At 40.8% G+C, this 19,395-nt stretch overlaps 1 protein-coding gene across 1 annotated transcript; it reads left to right on the forward strand.

Annotated features, from left to right (window-relative positions):
* Positions 1 to 11,193: 11,193 nt before the first annotated feature.
* LOC133367000 (vomeronasal type-2 receptor 26-like) lies at positions 11,194 to 16,177 on the forward strand. The gene is made up of 4 exons (XM_061590573.1): positions 11,194 to 11,994; positions 12,408 to 12,635; positions 13,909 to 14,035; positions 15,267 to 16,177. Exons 1-4 carry the CDS (start codon positions 11,194 to 11,196, stop codon positions 16,175 to 16,177), a joined length of 2,067 nt encoding a protein of 688 aa, XP_061446557.1.
* The last annotated feature ends 3,218 nt before the right edge of the window (positions 16,178 to 19,395 follow it).

Below are 19,395 nucleotides of genomic sequence, written 5' to 3' on the forward strand. Positions count from 1 at the left end.
CCGGTCAGTGCAGACATTAGTGAGCTAGATGGACCAATATCAGTATAAGACATCTTCCTATGTTCCTATTCATGGTAGGTCTGCCTTCTTCTGTAGATTCCCTTTTGTTCCATGACCCCTCACCAACTGCATAGTGGTGATGAATTCAAGGAGTGGAGCCTTTTATTAGGTGTGGTATCAATACTATGGAATTTCCTCTGACCCAATCTCTGAATTCATCCCATTGTCAGATTATAACTTTTTTTTTTAACAAGGACAGATTTAAAGGGATATGTGAATGGCTTTCCTTCAAAGCTCAAGCTAGTTTTATAACTTATATGCTGCTACTTGATTTTGGTTTCTTTGCTGCTCTTGTATTACATTGTATTTGGGCTGAATTTGAGTTTTGGACTGAATATAGTTATTCCACTCTGCAAGGGTGAGAAATCTACTCTCAGAGACTTATGGCATCTGATGGATTCCTGAATATTCTGGGGATAGTCCAGCTGACATGCCTGTCACTCCTGTTGAAGCTCTTGCCTTCTCCTCCTTTCCTGACTTCTGCTGTAATGTGTGAAGTAAAAATTGTGCTTCCACCACTCCATGGGAAGACACGTGGCCTCCAGACGACCACCACATTTCCCAAATACCAAATCCACAGATCAAATCCACAAATCTAATTTCTCCTGCTAATAAGACGTTAGCTGCAAGCAAGACATAAATCCTTATGCTAATGTTAAGAACATAAGAACATAAGAAGAGCCTGCTGGATCAGGCCAGTGGCCCATCTAGTCCAGCATCCTGTTCTCACAGTGGCCAACCAGGTGCCTGGGGGAAGCCCGCAAGCAGGACCCGAGTGCAAGAACACTCTCCCCTCCTGAGGCTTCCGGCAGCTGGTTTTCAGAAGCATGCTGCCTCTGACTAGGGTGGCAGAGCACAGCCATCATGGCTAGTAGCCATTGATAGCCCTGTCCTCCATGAATTTGTCTAATCTTCTTTTAAAGCCATCCAAGCTGGTGGCCATTACTGCATCTTGTGGGAGCAAATTCCATAGTTTAACTATGCGCTGAGTAAAGAAGTACTTCCTTTTGTCTGTCCTGAATCTTCCAACATTCAGCTTCTTTGAATGTCCACGAGTTCTAGTACTATGAGAGAGGGAGAAGAACTTTTCTCTATCCACTTTCTCAATGCCATGCATAATTTTATACACTTCTATCATGTCTCTGACCCGCCTTTTCTCTAAACTAAAAAGCCCCAAATGCTGCAACCTTTCCTCGGAAGGGAGTCGCTCCATCCCCTTGATCATTCTGGTTGCCCTCTTCTGAAACTTTTCCAACTCTAGAATATCCTTTCTGAGATGAGGCGACCAGAACTGTACACAGTATTCCAAATGCGGCCACACCATAGATTTATACAACGGCATTATGATATCGGCTGTTTTATTTTCAATACCTTTCCTAATTATTGCTAGCATGGAATTTGCCTTTTTCACAGCTGCCGCACACTGGGACGACATTTTCATCGTGCTGTCCACTACAACCCCGAGGTCTCTCTCCTGGTCGGTCACTGCCAGTTCAGACCCCATGAGCGTATATGTGAAATTAAGAATTTTTGCTCCAATATGCATAATTTTACACTTGTTTATATTGAATTGCATTTGCCATTTTTCTGCCCATTCACTCAGTTTGGAGAGATCTTTTTGGAGCTCTTCGCAATCCCTTTTTGTTTTAACAACCCTGAACAATTTAGTGTCGTCAGCAAACTTGGCCACTTCACTGCTCACTCCTAATTCTAGGTCATTAATGAACAAGTTGAAAAGTACAGGTCCCAATACCGATCCTTGAGGGACTCCACTTTCTACAGCCCTCCATTGGGAGAACTGTCCGTTTATTCCTACTCTCTGCTTTCTGCTTCTTAACCAATTCCTTATCCACAAGAGGACCTCTCCTCTTATTCCATGACTGCTAAGCTTCCTCAGAAGCCTTTGGTGAGGTACCTTGTCAAACGCTTTTTGAAAGTCTAAGTACACTATGTCCACTGGATCACCTCTATCTATATGCTTGTTGACACTCTCAAAGAATTCTAATAGGTTACTGAGACAGGACTTTCCCTTGCAGAAGCCATGCTGGCTCTGCTTCAGCAAGGCTTGTTCTTCTATGTGCTTAGTTAATCTAGCTTTAATAATACTTTCTACCAGTTTTCCAGGGACAGAAGTTAAGCTTCCGGGATCCCCTCTGGATCCCTTTTTGAAGATTGGCGTTACATTTGCCACTTTCCAGTCCTTAGGCACGGAGGAGGACCCGAGGGACAAGTTACATATTTTAGTTAGCAGATCAGCAATTTCACCTTTGAGTTCTTTGAGAACTCTCGGGTGGATGCCATCCGGGCCCGGTGATTTGTCAGTTTTTATATTGTCCATTAAGCTTAGAACTTCCTCTCTCGTTACCACTATTTGTCTTAGTTCCTCAGAATCCCTTCCTGCAAATGTTAGTTCAGGTTTAGGGATCTGCCCTATATCTTCCACTGTGAAGACAGATGCAAAGAATTCATTTAGCTTCTCTGCAATCTCCTTATCGTTCTTTAGTACACCTTTGACTCCCTTATCATCCAAGGGTCCAATCGCCTCCCTAGATGGTCTCCTGCTTTGAATGTATTTATAGAAATTTTTGTTGTTGGTTTTTATGTTCTTAGCAATGTGCTCCTCAAATTCTTTTTAGCATCCCTTATTGTCTTCTTGCATTTCTTTTGCCAGAGTTTGTGTTCTTTTTTATTTTCTTCATTTGGACAAGACTTCCATTTTCTGAAGGAAGACTTTTTGCCTCTAAGAGCTTCCTTGACTTTGCTCGTTAACCATGCTGGCATCTTCTTGGCCCTGGCGGTACCTTTTCTGATCTGCGGTATGCACTCCAGTTGAGCTTCTAATATAGTGTTTTTAAACAACTTCCAAGCATTTTCGAGTGATGTGACCCTCTGGACTTTGTTTTTCAGCTTTCTTTTTACCAATCCCCTCATTTTTGTGAAGTTTCCTCTTTTGAAGTCAAATGTGACTGTGTTGGATTTTCTTGGCAATTGGCCAGTTACATGTATGTTTAATTTAATAGCACTGTGGTCACTGCTCCCAATCGGTTCAACAACACTTACATCTCGCACCAGGTCCCGGTCCCCACTGAGGATTAAGTCCAGGGTTGCCGTCCCTCTGGTCGATTCCATGACCAACTGGTCTAGGGAATAGTCATTTAGAATATCTAGAAACTTTGCTTCTTTGTCATGACTGGAACACATATGCAGCCAGTCTATGTCCGGGTAGTTGAAGTCACCCATTACTACCACATTTCCTAGTTTGGATGCTTCCTCAATTTCATATCTCATCTCAAGGTCTCCCTGAGCATTTTGATTTATGTTATGTTATGATTTGAACAAGTCGTACTCAGAGGTATGCTGCCTCCAACAGTGGAGGTATAATGTCAGTGGCTTGCATGCTGTACAGTCAATAATGTGCCTTCTGTTTTACTATAGTTTCAGGACACTCACATGCACGTGTGCACACACAGGCGCACATGTATAGTGCTATCAATGACACAATCACAATCACATTCTTTAGCATTAACACTTATCCTTTAGAGAAGTAAGTGACACAAACAATACCCCCCATACACACACATACACAATGTGTCCTCACCTCCTAGCAAAAGTGCTATCCTCAGGATTCCAGGCAGGCAGACATGCCTCCTGTGGCATGCTATTAACTGCAAGAGGCTCAGATATGGAGCAATTTCTTTTAGAGGGAAACAGTTTTCTCTTGAGGTCACATCTGCACCAAAAATGTAAAGCCCTTTTAAGGCACATGGTTTCCCCAAACAATCCTGGGAACTGTAGTTTCTAAATGGTGCTGGGAATTATAGCTCTGTGAGGAGTGGTCAATTGCAGTTCTCAGGATTCTTTAGAGAAAGTCATGAATATATTTTGGGGATATTCGTAACACCACCATCACCATTATCATCTATTTATGGAAATAAAGCCATTTCACTGTAGAGTCAATACCTGCCAAGGGTTCAGATCCTGAAGTTCACCTCCTTGACCATCCAGCTTTGCTCCATGTTTCAATCTAAATGAGTTCACATTGTGCAAAACATACGCCAAGGCATAGACTGCATTGTATATATTGTAGCTGTGATTTATCATGTGCATTAAAAAAAGGCTCAAGGAGGCTCTCCAGCCTGTCCTGGACAGTACATGCCCCATAGAGCTTGGCTGGCACCCTGGATCAGAAACTGACCACTTGAAAGCTTGCTCAAAGAACACCTTGAGAAAAGCATCTGTGTCCAGCAAGGTTTTAGTTTATGAAGGAAGTTCTGGAATCCTAGAAGTTCATTTGAGTAAATGCTGATGGAAATGGCACCTTGAAACATTTGCAAGTTTGCATCTTTTTGGAAGGCTGATAATGGAAAATCTATTTGGGCTGTTATAATCCACACCTTTCCAACAAATGTGTTCCCCTTATGTACAAGAGTTCCTCAATGAATTATGTATCTTAGCCACAATAATGTCAAAGTTTCCCCATAGACAAAACATGTGGTGGCTCTCTTATCCATGAAGGAAAGGTAAATGTCTGAGACCATATCATGCAGTTCATCACCACTATGAAAAGCATGTTGTTTTGGGAACCTATTTGTGAAGGCTGAACAGATTCTGGGAGAGTAATGGCTCCAGGACCCACAAAAAAAAAGGTCCCCACTGTCATCAACTAAAGCAAAAAGCCCAACCCAGGCCCACCCAAAATGCTTAAGCAAGCTGATCATTCCCCTGTACTGATGGGATTATTTTAGAACCATATGGTAAAAGGAAGGAAATTGTGTCATCTTACTCTCTGCTGGGGCAAAAAAGCCATAAGTGAGCTAAAACATTTTTTTTAAAAAACACACAGAATTGTTTCAGTGATATGTAAGCTTAAAAAACGATCAAACATATAGTTTGTATTACAAAACCCACTATACAGGTGATACTGAGCTAGATAGACTGATGGGCTATCTCAGTCAACAGCAGCTTCTTATTTTCCTAGGAGGAGACCTTTTCTGGCATCTGATTTTGTCAGCACACTTCATGATGGGAAGCTTATCAGCTTCCCTTTTAGCTGCCACAGGGTGAGAAACGCATGCCTTAGAAAGCCAGCAGAGACACCCATAAATAAAATAGAACTAAGCAGTGCTGAAGGCAAGAGCCATAGCTCATTGGTAGAGCATCTGATTTGCTGGCAGAAGGTCCCAGGTTCAATCCCTGGTGTCTCCAGCACGGCTGTGAGAGACTCCCTGTCTAAAACTCTGGACAGTCACTGATAATCAGTGTAGACAATACTATATGCACCAATGGGTATAACACAGTAGAAGGCAGTGTCCTGTTTTCCTGTGTCCATTGTTAGACCAGGATCTCTTCTAAGGTGATATGTATCATGACCTTCTCTGTGAAATACATCTGGTCATCTGGTCCATTACAACAAGCTCTTGGCCATCACTTCTCAGGAAATCCAGAGTGTTACCAGGTTTGTTACATTTTGTTTTGTATTGTTGCCCAGTGGGCAAGAAAAGCATGTTTTGTCTGAAGGCAATAAAGCTGTCACTAAATACCAGATAATTGGCCCTGCCACTACAGACAAAGCAACCACTCCATGGCAGGGATGTGGACGTGTTGGTGGCTCTGCCATTCCATTCAGCCCCATCAATGGTAGTGGTGAGGAGGTTTGGATTGCACCCTAATGGCTTCATGCTTTTATTTCAACAAGACATCTATGAAGTCGATAAGGCTCTGTGGCTTCCTCCAAGGCACCCATGCTTCATAAGCCATAGCTTCCCAGGCGATGGCTTCGTACAGACCTGAATTTGGCTCTCTCCACTGTAAAAGACTGAAATGTATCACAACCAATTATTCTATGGTCATGAAGACAGAAAAATCTGCAGAGAGGTGACTGCTTCTGGCCTGCTGTTGATAATGCTTTTATTTTAATCCTCATGCAAAGGAAATATTAGGTTCAAACTATACATTATGCTCAGCTAAGGGTAGACAACGTTGTGTGCTCCAGATGTTGTGGACCATGACTCCTGTTAGCCTCAGGCAGCATGGCTATTTATGAGGAATTATGGGAGTTATAGTCCACAAAATCTGAAGAGTACCACATTGGCTACCCATTTGTTAAGCACACTTTTTTTCCTGATCCAGATTTACGCTATGTCATGCACATACTTTTTAAACCCTTTTCTCCTGTTCATGCAGAAGGTCCCAGGTTCAGTCCCTGGCAGCTTCAGATAGGACTGAGAAAGACTCCCTGCATGAAATCCTGGAGCGTTACTGGCAGTCAGTGAAGTCAATCTAGACAACACTGAACTAGATGCATCATTGGTCTATTTCAGTATAAGGCAGCTTCCTATGTTCCTAGTATAAGAAGAGCTTGCTTAATCAGGTCAAAGGCCCATTTGGTCCAGCACTCTGTTCTCACAGTGGCCATCCACTTGCCCACGGGAAGCCCGCAGGCAGAACAATGCAACATTCAGGTTCTGGAACAGGTGTGTGTATTATGTGTCTTCAAGTCTATGATGACTTATGGTGACCTATGAATCAGTGACCTCTAATAGCATCTGTTGTAAACCACTCTGTTCAGATCTTGTAAGTTCAGGTCTGTGGCTTCCTTTATCGAATCAATCCATCTCTTGTTTGGCCCTCTTTTTCTACTCCCTTCTATTTTCCCCAGCATTGTTGTCTTTTCTCGTGAATCATGTCTTCTCATTACGTGTCCAAAGTATGATAACCTCAGTTTCATCATTTTAGCTTCTAGTGACAGTTCTGGTTTAATTTGTCTTTTTCACAGTCTCTGCAAAGCCCACCTCCAACACCACATTTCAAATGAGTTGATTTTTCTCTTTTCCACTTTTTTCACTGTCCAACTTTCGCATCCATACCTAGAGATTGGGAATACCAAGGTCTGAATGATCCTGATCTTAGTGTTCAGTGATACATCTTTGCATTTGAGGACCTTTTCTAGTTCTCTCATAGCTATACTCCCCAGTTCTAGCCTTTTTCTGATTTCTTCACTATTGTCTCCATGTTGGGTAACGGCTGTGCTAAGGTATTGATGATCTTTGGACAAGTTCAATATTCTCATTGTCGACAACATTCTCTGGTATTCTCTTCATATATATTTTTTTAAAGTAATGAAACACATGGGAAGCTTCAAAACAACAGTGGAGGCTCTCCACCAGAAACAATGAAAGCAAACATTAATATTACTACCCAGTGCTATGTCTTGGAAACCAAACCTCAAGAGGCATTTATCTATCCAGCAATTACCTGTAACAAGTCATTTCCAGAAGAGCAATCCCTAAGCAAGTCTGAATGTGCTTAAAAAATGCTCCACTGGTTTCATTCAGAGCTGGGAGGAGATGCAAAAGGCAGGCAGGGCTCTGTCAGTGTGAACTGTAACCATTGCCCTTTCTTTGCATGGTCCTGACTTTAAATAAAGAGTTTGGTTTTGCTGATAGCGCTGATGTTGTTTGTGAAATGTTTTGACAGAGTCAGCTGACATCCAATGTAGCTTCTTTAAACTATGCTGATGCTCATCTGATCCAGCTGCAGCAAAGATGTTTTACCCTTAAATAGTGGTGGGACTGGTGCTGCCGCTTTTTTGGCTTCCACTCCTGTGCAAAGTAAATACCATGGCGTGCCTTGGAAATGATTCTCTCCCTGTCCCACATGAGTGGTATCTGCCTGGAGACCTCACCATTGGTCTCATGGCTTCTCAGATCATTTACATCTTCTCTGAAGTTTCGTTCAAGGAGCACCCTTCTCAAAAGCTTGGCTTTGATCTCCCAATGTAAGGATTGTTACGACTTTCCAGTGCACTTGAAAACACGTGTGGCTTGTGGGGTTCCCGCAGGCATGTGGCTGTGGGAACAGGATAATGGACTAGATGGACCTTTGGTCTGAGCCAGCAGGGCTGTGCGTATGTTCCTAAGAAAATTGAATCCAGGAAATATAATATTTTCAAATAATATAAAGTTCTCTACAATTGACAACAAATTGTGTAGATAGGAGACAACTAGTTCAGAAATATATCAAAGGTGTAAAAGTGTTTCTGTGTGTGTGTGTGTGTGTGTGTGTGTGAAAACTGATGGGCAGGAAAAACATGCAGCATTTACATTTCAAAAAGAAAGGGTTTTTTTTAAATGAAAAATCTAAAAATACTGATCAAAGCAGGTCTCAGGACGGGGCATTAGCTAGTATGTGTGTGTGTGTGTATATATATATATATATATATACACGTAATTGTGATGAACAAAATAGAGGTTTTTAATATATTAACAAAATGTTTCAGCTTCCGCCTTCATCAGCCGCCAACATATAAATGCTGTTACCAAGGTGGCAGTTATAGAGCTTTGAGGATGGAATGCTCAGAGGGGCTTCATTGGCAGAAGCTAAGCGATGCTGGTACCGTCCTCCAGGTTCAGGCCATGTGGTGCCAATGTGTCCACAGAGTATATCCAAAAGTTCTCCCCTTTAGTCGATGCTGCTGGATCTGTTGGCATCTCTATAGCTGTTATAGAAAAGTCCAACAGGCTGTGACCCTCAATGTTGAAATGTTTTGCAACTGGCTGCTCCACTTTTTTTGTTAAGATTGCTGATTTGTGGTTTCTGAAGCATGTGCGTAAGTCAGTTGTGGTCTTTCCTACGTATTGGATATGACATCCTGGTCTTTTGCATTCGATGACATAATTATATTGCACGACCTGCAGGTGATGTTCTGTCTGATTAATATGTCCTGTCTGCCCTAGTGCTTGTAAAAGTAGCTCTCTCCCCGAGGTACACAAAGGTGATACAGCGTTTGGAGGGACAAGGATGAGACCCAGGATTGGTGATAGGTGGCTTAAACACAGCTCTCACTAACAGTCTGCACAAATTAGGAGGCTAATTAATATATATATATATATATATATATATATATATATATATATATATATATATATATATATATATATATATATATACTGAAAAATTATGCAAATGACCTTTGCTGGTCGTAATGGGATGTTACAACAAGTTGGATGAAAGCATATCTTCCCCCTGGTGCCCTCTCCCTCCAAAATCCCTACACACATTCAACACAAAGTCGGGGGGCCAGGAAAAGTGGAGACTTTTGGGAGGTGGGGGTTAAATTCTAAAGACATGTATTTACTATCAGTTACAAGCTAACTAAGGGATTTTATTTCCCCCCCTTCCTTCTTTCCAAAAGCCAAGGCTCATGTTGCTCCACCCAAAAGCAAAGAAATGTGCTTGCTACATGCATTGAAAACAAATGTCAGCTTATGCTTTATTTACAAGAGAAGACTATTGAGGGAGCAGATGCCACCACAGTAAAGGCCCTGGTGGCTGTAAGATGAATTGTGGGAGCATGTGACACCACAAAAAGAAATTTATCAGAAGACTGCAGGAACTGGGCAGGGGATGGACAGGAAGAGGCAGTCTCTCAGATAACTCCAGAAAATAGAATGCTTCTGAAAAGTTATTCTTACAGTGCTAATTTCTTTCTTTAATGTATGTTGCCCTTGTTGATTTCCAGTTTTTGTCATTACCCTCCTTTGAGTGTGGTATAGTGGTTGGATTGGTGGACAAGGTCCTGGGACATCAGAGGTCAGATCCACACTCAGCCATGGAGTTCACTGGGTTTCCTTGGGCCAATCATTAGCACTTATCCTAACATACCTCATGTTGGGAATAAAGCACCAACACTTGTAACAAGTAAATTGAACCAGTGGAGGGGCCATAAACAGAAAGGCAACCTATTCTTCCCTTGCGTCCTTTTTTAGTAAGCACTTGTTAATATGTAATTGTTTTTTCTTAGGCTTTACTTCCTTCCTCTTTCTTCTCCAATGGTGTTACTGTCTGGATGTTAATCTTTTTACTGCATAATAGAGACATGTATGTCTGTACTCTATTTCCCAGGAGTAATAAACCTTTAAGTTTCTTTATTCTTTCAACCATCAGTCTTACGAAACTATTGAGTTCTGCACTTTGCAGCTATATACGTACCAAATCCCAATGCCTCACAAGGTCGTTGTGAGGATAATATGGAGACGAAGAGAACTATGTACATCACCACGAGCTCCTTGGAGGAAAGGTGGGAGAGAAATGTAATAAACAATGAAGTAAATTTCACATTTTCAAAACATTTTCTGCTACCCTGTCTCTTGTCCTCCTGTCCCTTGCCCCCCCCTTTCAGTGTCTGATCACCTGAATGGCTTTTCTCTGTAATGCTTTCCACTATGTCTTTATCCTCCTTCATTCAGTGGTGAAAGCTGATGATGCTTTGCTTAGTTTGTGCTCCAGATTAGGTTGCCTTATTTAATGGAGGTGATCCACTGCTCTGATAAAATAATTAACTATATGTATCATATGATTCTCCTGTGAAAAAAACATTTAACTCTTTATTTGTAGTATGGTGACAAAGTTCTACCAGCATATCCTGGCCTTGTCATTTGCCATACATGAGATCAATGAGAATCCGAAGATCATACCCAACGCCACACTCGGGTTCCACATCTATGACAGCTATTATGATGCAAGGATGACCTATCGGACCACTCTGGACCTGCTCTTCAAATCACACAGGTTTGTCCCCAGCTACAAATGTGGTACCCGGAAAAACATAATGGCAGTTACTGGGGGACTAAGCTCTGATATCTCCTTCCAAATGGCAGATATTTTAAGTCTCTACAAAATTCCACAGGTGAGTTCTGCTCATGGAGAGGTGGGGATATTCACATGTTTCACATGATATTTGCTCTGTACTTCTTCCTGTATGAGTGGTTTTGTAGTTCAGAAAGGAGGAGATGACAGAAAAAAAGTTTGACAGATAAAAAATACAATATTCTTGGATTTTTTTTTTTTTAAAGTAGAACACAAATGAAGAATTGTTTCAGTCAGGGGAGGCAGCCAGCATTTTTTCATGAATGTTCCCTAGAAATGTCATCATATTCACCCAATTCGAGCGACTAGAGTGATTTGAATTTCAACACTGTTAACTTTACCAAAGCTGGACAAATCAGGATTTCATATTCAAATGCTCCTTTTTAAAACCAGTGTGTAAAAGATATGTCAATTCCCTTTTAGCTCACCTATGGCTCCTTTATCACAGATGAGAATGATACAATACAGGCCCCTTCCTTTTACCGGATGGCCCCAAATGAAGGCCGTCAGTATATGGGGATGATCCGCTTGCTTCAGCATTTTGGATGGACTTGGGTAGGGCTCCTTGCTGTGGACGACAGCAGTGGAGAGCATTTCTTGCAGGCCTTGGAGCCATTACTATCTCAGAATGGAATCTGTTCAGCCTTTGCACAAAGAATCCCCAAACAAGGCCGTTTGCTTAACATTGATGAATTCAATGTTGTGGCCTCAAATATTTTTCTACCTTTAATGGATAGGAACACCAGAGTTTGTGTCATCTATGGTGAAACTTTGACCATCATGTGGCTGAGCACTGTAGCAACTCTAGCTGATCCTGGACATAAAGGAAATACAACTGTTGGAAAGGTTTGGATTATGACAGCCCAGATTGATTTCACTCTCATGGGCCTTTTAATAAGTTGGGATTTCCAACTGTTCCAAGGCACTATTTCCTTCACAATCCACTCAAATCAACATCTAGGGTTTTTGAGGTATCTTCAGAACATACATTCTCATTGGACACACAGAAATGGTTTTGTCCAGGACTTCTGGGAACAAGCATTTGACTGTTCATTCTCAAATCCAAGCATGCCAGAAAAGAACAACAGGATATGTACAGGACAGCAAAGGCTAGAGAATCTTCCTGAATCTGTTTTTGAAATGCACATAACTGGCCACAGCTACAGTATCTATAACGCTGTCTATGCTGTGGCACATGCTTTGCATGCCATGGATTCGTTGAGATCCAAGCACACAGCAATAGTCTTGGGTAAAAGACTTGATTATCAACATCTCCAGCCGTGGCAGGTAATGGCACCATAATGAAAATGCTTTCTTACCATTCACATACAGTATTAGTATAAGGTGAACTGAACTCTCCTTCTTTGCTTAATGAGTGAAATGGTATTATGCACACAGTTCATTGACATCTCCTGTAGTGGGACAGGATACATACTCCCCTTCATGAAACAAGCTAATGTGTAACATTCCATCTTCTATCATTGAAAAATATCCACATTACTAGGGTGGGTATTTGAGAGATGGGAAAATGCGTAAAGCTGGGCTATTATTTATTTATTTTATTAATTTATTAGATTTATATCCCACCCTGCCTCCCAGTAGGAGCCCTACAGTAGGAGAAATGGCTTGTAAATCTTGTATTAAAGAAGACTGTAATATGCATTATTCTCTGCATCGTTTCCCCCCCCCCTTTCAAATAGCTCCATTCATTTCTTCAAGGCATTTCATTTAACAACGCAGCAGGAGAAATTGTGTCCTTTAATGATAAGAGGGAGATGGTTGCTGGATTTGACATAACGAACATGGTCACATTCCCAAACACTTCCTTCCTTAGAATCAAAGTCGGAAGGGTGGATCCCAACGCTAAGGAAGGAAAAGAATTAATCATGAATGAGGATATAATGCAGTGGCATGGGAGCTTTAACCAGGTGTGGACTGTGCGATATCCTTCTGTGACGTTCTTGAAGAGCACTCTTTCATGATGATGGAATGGGAAAGGGCAGTAGAAGAGAGGCAGAGCATCTGCTTTGCACGGAGAAGGTCCCAGGATCGATCCTCAGTACCTCCAAGTAGAACTGGGAATGTCCCCTCTCTAAAACCCTGGAGAGCTGCTGCCATTCAGTGTGGATGATACTGGGCTAAATGGAAGAATGTGTCTGGCTCAGAATAAGGCACCTTCCTCTGTTCCTATTTGTCCTACTAGGCTCCTCAATGCAGTCAATACGGACGCCTGAGCAATCTGATTTCTGTTTACTGGTGTGAAAATGACTTGATCCATAGAGTTGTATCCAACTAAGCCCTGCTCAGTTCACTGAAATTAATGAACCTAAGTTAGCCATATCTACTCAATAGGTCTACCCTGAGTAAGACCAGCACTGAATCCTGCCATATCTTCCACCCTAATGTGCAATTCAGAACATAATTATCCTTTGAATTCTGCAGTTTTCTGAAATTTGCAAAACAGCTTAAAACACAACAAGTTTTAAATACCTGATTTAAAAAAGAATAGAAAAACATACATTGACAGGAAATACATATGTAAATGCATTTTTTTTTAAAAAAATGGTGCCAATATTTATTTATTTGATTTATATCCTGCCCTTCCTCCCCGCAGGAGCCAAGGGCAGCAAACAAAAGCACTAAAAACTTTAAAACATCATCAAAACAAACTTTAAAACACATTAAAACAAAACATCTTTTTAAAAGTTTCTTAAAAAAAGCTTTCAAAACTTCAAAATGTTTCAAAACAAAAGTTACAGATAGGGAGATGGAAATGAGATGGAACAGAGTTATAAATGAACAAATGTGGAAAGACTGGTCCATCCATCTGTAGACATCTGGGTTGTATATCACATTCAAAAATGAAAGAGAAATAAAGTATTAAAATGCCATTTATCTCTTTTCTTCAAAACATATATTTTTGAACAATATGGTTGACTGCAAATACAATGCATGTTGCATTTCACTTGGATTCCTGCACTTAACTTGGATTCGCTCATCAGAGGTTTGGATTTGGTGGCCTTATAGACCCCTTCCAACTCTACTATTCTTTAATAAGATCATGCTGGCTGATTATTTTTTGTGCCTTGTCTTCTCAGTTTCTTTAATGCCAATTTATCACTGGTTTATTTGTGGATCAGCTGATGAACCATGGAGTCTGTAATTTTGCCCATTATAAACCTGCTTCCTGTTGACAGATAGGTGGCTCCTGTTTCTGTGTGCAGTGACTCCTGCCCCCCTGGTTATCAGAAGACAAAGAGGGAAGGAGAGAAATTTTGCTGCTTTGATTGTGCTCACTGCCCAGAAGGGAAGATTTCATATAAAAAGGGTAGGTAATGTAGCACACCTAAAAAATCTAGTATGCATAGTTAATACCAATGATTGTCGGTGGAGCCAGAGCCAATGATATGCATAGCCAATGAATTCTAGTATTGTCATTCTCCTCTCTGCTGATTTCTATAATAGCAAGGCTGAGATTAAGGAGTAGGAGGAAGGTGACAGGCAGTACCACTCCCTGGACTGAACAGAAGTACAAAGGCAGACGGGGGGGGTTGACTGAGAGCAGATAGAGGCTGGTGGGGCAGTGCCTCTTTTGCCCTAGTGGATCAGCCTCTGCTGCTATGATGTGCATGCAACCCCAGGATAAACCAGGGGTCTGAATTATGGTATTAAGACATTAGGAGGATCTTACCACACTTGTGTCCTTAATGGAAAATCCAAGAAAGCAGATAACTTCAAATAAAATGATTTTCAACAGCATTTCTCTATCAGTCATCAAGGGAGCAGTGTTTTGTTTATTTATTATTTTATTAAAATATGTATATATCACTTGTTATGTAAAATATATCTAGTTTGGGTTCAAAAATAACAATACAGATATACAATATGCTAAAAACAAATGAACATAGCACAAACAAGTAGCCCAAAGCTTTACATTATAACGGCTGGCACAGTGGCCCATCCAATGCAATGGCAAACAAGAAGTGTGCCCCTTAACTGTGACCGAGGTGCTGCATGTTTTATTTCTGAGGCTATATGAAAGTGTGGGTGCTATCACAGAAAAGGCCCTCTTCTTGGCTGGATATAATCAAGTGATATAGATTAATGTGTGAACAGCCCTTTAGCTGATGAGTCAAACAGTAAAGACACTTAATGGCTTCGAAGCAGACTGGGTGGTTCCTCAACCAACAGATAGACATGCAAGTTGAATATTCTATCTGGTGCAGACCCCTAGTAAATATGCCTGCATGGTTTGTTCAAAAAAGCAAAACATGATTTAAGCACAATTAAGAATTAGCATAATACCAAAGCCAAGTAAAATGTTGGGACAGCCATAGCTCAGTGCCTGAGCATGTGTTTTGCATGCAGAAGATCCCTGGTTCAATCTCCGGTATCTACAGGTTGGGCTGGGAATGTGCCCTGCCAGAAACCCTGGAAAGCTGCTGCCAGTTAGACAATACTGAACAAGATGCACAAGTGGTCTGATTCAGTATAAGGCAGGTCCCAGTAGTGGACCATGAGCTTGAACTGAAAATGGAACTGCTTCTTTTTTTTTTCAGATGTGGATGACTGTTCCAAATGTCTAGAAGATCAATACCCAAGCAAGGGCAGAGATAGGTGCCTCTCCAAGGATATAACATTTATGTCCTATGAAGAACCTTTAGGGATCAGTTTAGCTTCTGTTGCTGTTTCTTTTTCACTCCTCACAGCCTTGGTGTTAGGAATTTTTATCAAGCACAAAGATACCCCCCTTGTCAAAGCCAACAACCGGGACCTCACCTACGTTCTCCTTGTCTCCCTCCTGCTCTGCTTCCTCTCATCATTATTATTCCTTGGGCGACCTAACAAAGTGACCTGCTTACTTCGACAATCTGCTTTTGGCATCATCTTCTCTGTGGCTGTTTCTTGTGTGTTGGCCAAGACCATCACTGTGGTTGTTGCCTTCATGGCCACCAAACCAGGGTCCACCATGAGGAAGTGGGTGGGGAAAAAAATGACCAACTCCATTGTCCTTTCCTGCTCCCTCATTCAAGCAGGTATTTGTGGTGTGTGGCTGGCAACCTCTCCCCCATTCCCAGATTTGGACAAGCAGCCTCTGACTGCAGAGATCATTGCATTGTGTAATGAAGGGTCTGTCATCATGTTTTATCTCGTCCTGGGCTACATGGGAGTTCTGGCTTTCATCAGTTTTTCTGTAGCTTTCTTTGCCAGGAAGTTACCAGACACATTCAATGAAGCCAAGTTCATCGCCTTTAGTATGTTGATGGTTTGCTGTGTTTGGTCGTCTTTTGTCCCCACTTACCTGAGCACCAACGGGAAAAACATGGTGGCTGTGGAGATCTTCTCTATCTTGGCCTCCAGCGCTGCATTATTGGGCTGCATCTTTTCACCCAAATGTTTCATTATTCTGCTAAGACCTGAACTGAACAACAGAGAGAAACTAATAATGAGAAAGACTTCAAGAATATAAGGGTGCAATCCTATACAAACCTATGAAGAAGAAAGTCAGTTTGGGAATTTTTCCTGTGAAATTGGGGCATTGGGATTACACTAGGGGACAGCTTACATGTCGGTTTCTTCAGTTCTACACCTATATCCCAAGCAAACATAACCTTTATGTGAAATTCAGATGAATGAAAAGTGTTAGTCATACTCAATGTTGCAATTGTAGCTATGTACTTATACTTTGAGCCTGGAAGGATAAATATCCACCATGCATTACACAATGGAATGAGGACTTCACTGTCCTTGCTACATTGGGTCATAGAGCCATCACTTTCGAGTGGATACCTATTTGGATGTTTGGATGGTTTATATAAATGTGCATGCTTAACTGAAGATGCATGCACTGATGGTTAATGTAAACTGACAGTGATTTATTTTTAACAGGAGTAGCACCCATATATTATTGCCTTTTCTTTATTTCTTATTTTTGTACCTTTCATTTCATTTCGTGATTTTTCTTTTGTGTTTTCTTTCTTCCATGGTTACATTTGCAAATGCAAATTAATAAAAAAATGTTCAGTGTTAGTCACACTCATTGAAATAATAAAAGCAACTGAAATCCATTGCTTTCAATACTCTGAGACAGTTGCTTCATTTCAGTTGAACGTCAAAAAGACTAAAGTAATGACAACAAGATTTATACAACTTTATAGTTGACAATGCGGACATTGAACTTGTCAAGGATTATCAATACCTTGGCACAGTCATTAACCAAAATGGAGACAATAGTCAAGAAATCAGAACAAGACTAGGACTGGGGAGGGCAGCTGTGAGAGAACTAGAAAAAGCTCTCAAATGCAAAGATGTATCACTGAACACCAAAGTCAGAATCATTCAGACCATGGTATTTCTGATCTCTATGTATGGATGTGAAAGTTGGACAGTGAAAAAAGCTGAAAAGAGAAAAATCAACTCATTTGAAATGTGGTGTTGGAGGTGGGCTTTGCAGAGACTGTGAAAAAGACAAATAATTGGGTGTTAGAACAAATTAAACCAGAACTGTCACTAGAAGCTAAAATGATGAAACTGAGATTATCATACTTTGGACACATCATGAGAAGACATGATTCATTAGAAAAGATAATAACGCTTGGAAAAACAGAAGGAAGTAGAAAAAGAGGAAGGCCAAACAAGAGATGGATTGATTCCATAAAGGAAGCCAAAGACTTGAACTTACAAGATCTGAACAGGGTGGTTCATGACAGATGCTCTTGGAGGTCACTGATTCATAGGTTCGCCATAAGTCGTAGTCGATTTGGAGGCACATAACAACAACAAATTCTCGTATGGCTTAGCTGGCTGTCACTCTGGAATTTTTGTAAAGACTTGTTCAGTAACATGCTTTTATTTCAATATTATTTTGAACTTGCATATTTTAGGCAATGGTTCTCCATAGTAGTCAAATTAGTCCTTGACAAATGTACACATTAAGGATCTTTTTCTTTGTAATTAGGGTCATAGATCAATGGCAGAACATCTGCTTGGCATACAGAATGTCCCAGGTTCAATCTGCGGCATCTCCTGGTATGGTTGGGAATTTCTCTTGCCTGAAACCTTGGAGAGCTGCTGCGACTCAGTGTATACAATACTGAGGTACGCAGACCAATGGTCTGACTTGGTATGAGCAGTTCCCTATGTTTTCATTTCATGTATATTGCCATTTATATGTGAATAATAGAATGAGAGTGAATATGGTTAAACTGATGGATTCTTGATTCTTGGTGTTATTTACTGATATATGCTGGGATCAATGGTTTGACAAGACATGTTTTCAACATTTATCAAGATGAGAATGGAAATTTCCTCTTTTGCAATTAAACGATTGAAACAGAACTTGGGAGTCCACAATATTACAAATTACTATCAGGAAACAAATCTGGAAAACTTGAATAATTGGTATAATTCTGATATTATAAAGCAAGCAGGAAATCAATTGCTAAACAAACGGCTGAAATATATGCTTTGGTACAAAGAACAAAACTGAGTAGAAATCAAACACCTCCATTGGTTTGGTATAAGAAACAAGCTATGTAAAGTCTTTCACTTCACCATTTTAAAATGTATTTTTGATTCATACATCTGGCATGTTGGGAGATTTTTCAATATGGCCTCAAGCAGAATTAGATTATATTCACTAACTGGCAAAAAACCCTTGCGGTTTAAGAACATATCTATAACCAACAGATATTTCTATCAAACTTTAAAAAGCAGGGAAATTGGGCAGCTATAGTGAATGCACCAGGGGAGCAGGAGACCTGACCTCTTCTCTGAGATATTGGACTGTCCTACAAATTTGTAAAAATGCAAACACAGTTTGGGTTGGTCTTTCACAGTCCAATCCACTTCCTGTGTAGCTTAGAAGAATTTAGTAATATGTGGGTGGGCACTGGGCAGAGGGAAAACCCCTTTCCTTTCCAAAAGGAAAACATTGTTAACAGTATTATTATTTTTGAGGGCTTCCCCCACCTTTTTATTCTATAGCAGACATGTATAGTCTCCCACCTAATTAATCAGAGCTGTCCCTGGTTACATCCATACTAGACATTTATTGCACTTTAAACAGTCATGGCTTCCCCCAAAGAATCCTGGGAAGTGTAGGTTGTGAAGCATGCTGAAAGCTGTTAGGAGACATCCTATCCCCTCAATTTCAACAAATTATGAGAACTCTGACAGAAAAAAGTCCAACAGGGATCTGTATTATTTTATTCTTGTTTTAGACTGAATTCTGAATATAAGCCCACTCCTCCACCTAAACTTCCTCCTTACATTTTTGTCTGTGACCATCCTCCCTCCCTTATCTTCTTAGAGGCTAAGTAGGATTGTTTTGGGTGGAGGGGATTCCTTGATTGGCATTAGAGTTCCTCATTTTTCACTTACTTTGAACAGCTGGGGATGAATTTGTTTGGCATTTTGGAATGGTCTGATGTGATTACCCATGAGGCATTGAGTATGGGCAGGTGAGGAAGTTCAAGAGAAAAACATTAAATATGGTGAGACTTTTTTGGGCTAAGGGTATCCTTTAGGGATCTTACAGTGAACTATCCAGGTGGGGTTGTAAGGAGCCTGACATGCACATCCTGGGTGAATTCTGGATAGCTGGTCATTGAATGTGTTAAATCTACAACAGCAAAATGGAAGGAAATTATGGCTCCCTTGACTTCAGAATGGTTTGACAAAATACGG

The sequence above is a fragment of the Rhineura floridana genome, chromosome 11 (assembly GCF_030035675.1).
Source record: "Rhineura floridana isolate rRhiFlo1 chromosome 11, rRhiFlo1.hap2, whole genome shotgun sequence".
NCBI lineage: Eukaryota > Metazoa > Chordata > Lepidosauria > Squamata > Rhineuridae > Rhineura > Rhineura floridana.